Source organism: Poecilia latipinna, unplaced genomic scaffold (assembly GCF_001443285.1).
Source record: "Poecilia latipinna isolate Pla-1442-1.1 unplaced genomic scaffold, P_latipinna-1.0 Scaffold504, whole genome shotgun sequence".
NCBI classification, from domain to species: Eukaryota; Metazoa; Chordata; class Actinopteri; order Cyprinodontiformes; family Poeciliidae; genus Poecilia; species Poecilia latipinna.
The window spans coordinates 112,876-119,317 of record NW_015113120.1 but is presented as its reverse complement, the minus strand read 5'-3'; the positions used below and the strand labels follow the sequence as shown (position 1 = coordinate 119,317).

The 6,442-nt window shown below is 38.4% G+C and overlaps 2 protein-coding genes across 2 annotated transcripts in view; one reads left to right on the top strand and one right to left on the bottom strand.

The window, feature by feature from the left end:
- Positions 1-1,190, bottom strand: part of zbtb8os (zinc finger and BTB domain containing 8 opposite strand) — a 7,307-nt gene extending 6,117 nt beyond the window's left edge. The window contains exons 1-3 of the mRNA XM_015040309.1: positions 996-1,190; positions 728-752; positions 517-638 (exon numbers count right to left, since the gene is read on the bottom strand). Of these exons, the coding sequence (XP_014895795.1) occupies positions 517-638; positions 728-752; positions 996-1,077 (229 nt within the window). The 5' untranslated portion in view covers positions 1,078-1,190. The remainder of the gene's footprint in view (positions 1-516; positions 639-727; positions 753-995) is intronic.
- A 389-nt stretch (positions 1,191-1,579) lies between these two features.
- Positions 1,580-6,401, top strand: rbbp4 (retinoblastoma binding protein 4). The gene is made up of 11 exons (XM_015040305.1): positions 1,580-1,717; positions 2,180-2,327; positions 3,314-3,459; positions 3,539-3,712; positions 3,809-3,924; positions 4,055-4,215; positions 4,293-4,419; positions 4,523-4,600; positions 4,858-4,992; positions 5,068-5,178; positions 5,872-6,401. The coding sequence occupies exons 1-11, from the start codon at positions 1,702-1,704 to the stop codon at positions 5,932-5,934; spliced, it is 1,275 nt and encodes a 424-aa protein (XP_014895791.1). The 5' UTR covers positions 1,580-1,701; the 3' UTR covers positions 5,935-6,401.
- The last annotated feature ends 41 nt before the right edge of the window (positions 6,402-6,442 follow it).

The window sequence follows — 6,442 nt, the reverse complement described above, 5'->3', positions numbered from 1 at the left end:
CATCTCCTGACTGATACAATTTGGAAAAAAAAGATCTCTCAGATGCTTTGAAACCTATTTTCATGCACCTAAAAAATGTCAGAAAGCATCTCCAACTTTGTTTGAGGTTAGCAGGAAATGCATGATGACAAATGTTTTCTGACAGAATGGGTGCAAAATATGACACTGCACAAACTTTTAAGATTTTTGTAACAGAAAACAGAATATGTATATCGGTACCATTTTTTATTTTTCTCATATTTTCATATTTTCAGTGAGTTGTCTTCATGATGACACTGGTGAATTCTACAGGCAACACGTTTCATTAGATTTAAATCAGAAGCACTGGAATAGAGGCAGCCCTCCTTTGAATTTTAAATACTAAAACAATAGTTACCACAGATCAATTTCCATCCCAATGAAACATTTATTTCATGAAACATGTCTTTTTTCACTTTATGAAACAGTTTTTCACCACTTTGCGTTGGTACACCACATTAAACTCAAGGAACAACATGCTTCCTGCTGATTTCTCACCTTCTGATTCCACTTCAACAGTATCAGTGGGTTCCACAGTTTCTGTGTCCGTCATATAGCCAAACATTCCCATCGCACACTGCTCAAAAGCTTCCTCCAAGGAGTCTCCCCAGGAGTGAATTCTGGAAAATATAAATACATGAAACAATCAAAGTGATCACTGGACACATGGCAGACACTCATTTATTAAAGCAGGAGGCAAAACACTCACTGCACGTCTGCTGTATGATCCAGATCTGAAATAAAAAATGAGGCATGAGTTTAAAGAACTGTAGTTGACTAGGGTGAGCAGCAGTAGTGACAGCTGTTTCACGGGATATATAGTGATACCTCGTTAATGTAACACGCTTAATTTAAGATGTTTAACATTCATTTTTTGGATCTAAATGCAGCGTAAATTGCTACAAACAAAACTTGGTTTATTTACCTCATGGAACAAGCTAAGCTAACAACATTTTTCGTGATTATTCCTGACTTACATTCATATTTCTTGTTGATAGGAGGATATTTTGATTTAATAGCTTTCTGTTCCTCTGTCAGGTCTAGCTCACGGTCATCCATTGAAACTGGAAGTTGATTTAAACGTAAAAATGGTAATTATTTCTAGTCAACAACATGTAAAAAGAGCTAAAACAGAAAGTGTTGCGTTCAAGGTCTGAACCATTTGTCTCGTAAATTTATGTAGCGCACAAACTGTTGAAAATAAATCGGAGAAAACAAACGATGATCATCAGATATACTGTACTGCTGTTAATCCCAATATAACAATCATATTACAATTTAGTAAAAGCAGAGAAAGAGCACATTATCTAAAAAACCCTAAGAATTCCTTGATTATGGGAAGATAGGACTTTCTAAAGATTTAGGTTACTATTCATTGTTGCTTCTAGATGTTGTAAAGTTACGCTTTATATTGATGTTTCGAAGACTTATTATGGGTAACACTTTAAAAACTAGACTATGTGTGGATTTTCTAAACACAATTTTGTAATTTCCGAGTTTCCATGTTGCATTTTGGATCTTCCGGATCTAATGTCATAAGGACTTCCTGTCGGCTTTGCTGCATGCTGATTGGCTGATGGTGTTCTGTGGAGTTGGCGCCATTGCGGACCTCCGTGCTGTGTTCTGTGCGCTCTCCCGAAAAATACTTATTTTCGCCTGACTTCTCTGTGTAGTTAAGACGAAATGGCCGATAAAGACGGTAAGAATGCCAATGGTTCAGGACTAGAAGTTTATTTTTGAATGTTCATAGCTTTTAATGATTTAAAGCCCGAGAGCTGTCGGACCGGCGGCTGTTGGCGCGTCAGCCAGCATCTCCTTTCATTGTTACGGAGCAGCATGCTAGGTGTTAGCTGCTAACTCGCTGGTAACAAGGGGACTTTTAATGAAATAATATATATCATGTATTGGTGAATGTGGGACTGTGTGTTATGTATACGTGTTTCTACAGTTATCTTACTATAAATTACCGTGTTATAGTCATTTACAACACAGGAAATAACCTAAAATCATTACCATAGTTCTGGCATATTAATGACAAGTAGGTAGTTGACATAGTCTAAATGCCACATGGTTATTCTCAGATGTCTTCTAGTTTGCTAAGCTAATGTGAGGTTTGTAGTTGTTTTCCTAACAGCACTGTGGATTGGATGTGTTTTTGCAGCTGCATTTGATGATGCCGTGGAGGAAAGGGTGATCAATGAAGAGTACAAGATCTGGAAGAAGAACACCCCTTTCCTCTATGATCTGGTCATGACTCACGCCCTGGAGTGGCCCAGCCTGACCGCTCAGTGGCTGCCAGATGTCACCAGGTGAGCATGAGATGAGCTACACCTTCACAAATATCAATACAGAAACAGCTGATCCAAGTTTGTATGGGGCCTTAAGCAGAATTTGATTAGAGGAGCTTACAATTTCCATTTCTGAGCTCAACTAATTTCCAACATCATTTATATTTAGATATGGATCCATGGCAGAGCTCCCTTTGTGAAATATTGTCTGCAACTTGAGAGTAATAAACTGATTTTCGTAGGCTGCTGTATATCTGCTTCACTCACATGCTCTTTAGAATAGAATAGAGATTTCCTCATTGTCCCACAATGAGGAAATTCAGGTGCACTATCAGCAAGTTAAATGGAAATAGAAGTATGCAAGCTCAAAATAAGATGGTGGGGCTGGGGGACTGAAAAATAAGAATAAGAGACTGAGATAAGGGGAAATGTACAACGTAAATAAACAATATTGTATAGTTATTAAAATTATCACTAATGTTACAGACAAAACATTTTTGTCATTGTTTTCATCAACTACCCTTATTTGCAGATGTGGGGAAAAAAAAAGAGAAAATGGTGAAAATGATACAGCAAATCTAGAATTATGACTGAAATTATAATCAATTTCATTTGAGAATCAACACTAAAAATCTGTTTGCAGACTTTTGTTGATTTAAATTTGAGATGACTACGTAGGGCTGGACGATAAATCAATCTTTTTCTGCTTATGAAGGTCTAATTTTGGGGTTTATTTCCACCAATGCACCTCTTGGGTTTCCACAGTTCAGTGTGATGTCACCGCGCCGTGGGCCAACCTTTTTGTTTTACAGCTTGTATTTAGTTGGAGATTGAATTCAAGTCAAATCCTAGAAGGCATAAATCAAAGCAAGTTTTCTGTCATTTGTATTTTATTTAAAAAAAAATAAATAAATCGGAAATACGATTTGGTATGAGAAAAGTTAATTTTGAGCCATATTGCCCAGTCCTACTTAATTGTGTTTATTTTGTGGTTGTGTTCTTCACAGACCCGAGGGAAAGGACTACAGTGTGCACAGACTGGTTTTGGGGACGCACACCTCTGACGAGCAGAATCACCTTGTTATTGCCAGTGTTCAGCTTCCAAATGATGATGCCCAGTTTGATGCTTCACACTATGACAGTGAGAAAGGAGGTGAGTAATATTCAGTGAAACTATAACAAAGACTTATTGCACCAGTTGAAGGTAGTTTAAATAAAGGTATTTCTTTCAGAGTTTGGAGGCTTTGGCTCTGTTAGTGGAAAAATAGAGATTGAGATCAAGATCAACCATGAGGGAGAAGTGAACAGAGCGCGCTATATGCCCCAGAACCCCTGCATTATTGCCACCAAAACCCCCACCAGTGATGTGCTGGTCTTTGACTACACAAAACACCCCTCCAAACCTGGTAAGGGCCCTTCTGAAACAATTTAGTGTTTTGTACCACAGTTTCCTTCTGAAACTTTACAGATTCATTTAGCATTAGTTTAATTTTCTATAATAGATCCTTCTGGAGAATGCACCCCAGACCTGCGACTCAGGGGACACCAGAAGGAAGGCTACGGTCTCTCCTGGAACCCAAACCTCAGCGGATGCCTCCTCAGTGCTTCTGATGACCATGTAAGAGACTCGACTAAAGACTTTGCAACTTTACTAATCTGTTTAATTACTTTTACTTCTCTTTCACAATCAGACTCTGTAACATTCTTTACAGTTAAACAACTATTTTCACTTTTTTTGACTTCTTCAGACTATATGTCTCTGGGATATCAGCACGGTGCCAAAGGAGGGGAAGATCGTAGATGCCAAAACAATCTTCACAGGCCACACTGCTGTGGTGGAGGACGTCTCCTGGCATCTTCTCCACGAATCCCTCTTCGGATCTGTGGCAGACGACCAGAAACTCATGATGTATGTGACCTTCTCAGAACAAAATCAGCAATTCTGGGCTTTTATCTGAACATCAGTTCATTCTGTCTTTGGAACAGCTGGGACACACGGTCAAACAACACCTCCAAGCCCAGCCATGCAGTGGACGCTCACACTGCTGAAGTCAACTGCCTGTCTTTTAATCCCTACAGTGAGTTCATTCTGGCCACTGGCTCTGCTGACAAGGTGGGATGAGATTTTAGTGAACTCTTAAATGGCATCTTGTTCTTTTAAGTCCGGTTTCAGTTGAATCAATTTGCTTTGGTTCTGTTTTCTTTTATATTTTCAGACTGTGGCCCTTTGGGACTTGAGGAACCTGAAACTGAAACTCCATTCGTTTGAGTCTCACAAGGATGAGATCTTCCAGGTAGGACCTACACTTATTTTATTATTATTTATTATTATTTTTAAGAAATGAAAACATCTTAAACACAATAGTGCTGGATTTTTAAACTTATTTTGTGGTTGAGGAACATATGTACAAACTAACATTGGTTAGTGCTAATTCAAAAAACAAATAGCATTAAATGTGTTTTAAATAAATGCAGAGCAATCTGTGTCAAACTATGAAAATATAGTATTTTTAGAGGCTTTTGTTCCCCCTCTCCTGTCTTCTACTCACAGGTTCAGTGGTCTCCTCATAACGAGACGATCCTGGCCTCCAGCGGCACCGACAGGCGGCTCAACGTCTGGGACCTGAGTAAGATCGGAGAGGAGCAGTCGCCAGAGGACGCTGAGGATGGCCCTCCCGAGCTGCTGGTGAGCCGCTGTCTCAGATTCTGGTTTCAGTTGGATGGTAGGTGGTGTGCTAATCACTCCTGCTCTCATTCCCAGTTCATCCATGGCGGACACACAGCTAAGATCTCCGACTTTTCCTGGAACCCCAACGAGCCGTGGGTCATCTGTTCGGTGTCAGAGGACAACATCATGCAAGTGTGGCAGATGGTAAGCCCTGACTGATGGATATGTCACATCCCGAGTTATTCACAATAGATTTATACATTTTACAGCTCTGGAAAAGCATTTGAATTCAAGATTTTATTTATTTAGAACATCCTGTTCCATTTGCATCCATCCAGCTGTAAATCTATACACGTCCATCTGTCAGTTCTTGTATATTTTCATCAGTTCAACTATTCTTGTTCCTACTATCAAGCATGGATAATGTGTAGGAACTGGGGCTGCACAATACATTTCACATTTATTATTGCAATATCACTGTACTAAATAAAATTATCATGCAGGACCATCTGGGCAGCAATACATTTGGTGAGATTTGATGGTTGCAGCACAGAAAGTTGTTTCAATGCAGAAACAGCAGAAACTTTCAATAAGCTGTTTTGTTGATGTGGGAATAAAGCATCTAGTTTTTATCCAATAGTTTGGTAGACGGCTTATTATCTGAGGTGTTTCCTATGAAACTATAGCAGAAACATATTAACACTCTTTAAATGGTTTACTTATCGCAAGTGATATTATTGCATGTTTTCTTTTTCTTTGTTTAAAATGAAGAGTAGATGTTGAGACTATGGTAAAACTTAGAATTTAATACTTCATTGTCTCAACTAGTAAATTCTAGCTTATTACATTTATTATAAGCAGTAAATGTAGTAAATTTGTGTGAATTGTCTTGCACAGGCTGAAAACATCTACAACGATGAAGACCCAGAGGGCGCTGCAGATTCAGAGGTCCAGGCATGAGTCCAGTTCTGAACTCGCTTCTTTTGACCTGCTTGTTAAAAATGGATCACTTTCTCAGATCTGCTTCCGTAAGCAGCAAAACATTTTCAAATGCATCTCGGAGAAAAGTGTTTAAAAGAGTTTCTGCACCATTAACGTGTTGTGATGCATTTCAAATGACACCGTTTTCAGTCTGATTTCTAGATACCATTTAGTTTTTCCAAGATAATCCATGGTTTGTAAACCGACCAGTCTGCTGTCATTTTATTTCTTATTAGTTGTGCAGAAAACATTTTCACCATGATCCATTTTTAATATAATTGTACATACTGTAGGGTTTTCCCTTTTATTTGCTTGATATTTGTAGGTGAATTTTCCAGCTTGTGTCGTCACTTGTTTGTGTTTTGTTTTCTTCTGCATTTTGTTTCTGTGCTGCACCTGAGCTTTTGTGTATCTAAGAATATTCATAATAAAAATATTTACAGAAATTTGTGAATTTTACTTCTGTTTTTTTTTTTTTTTTTTTTTT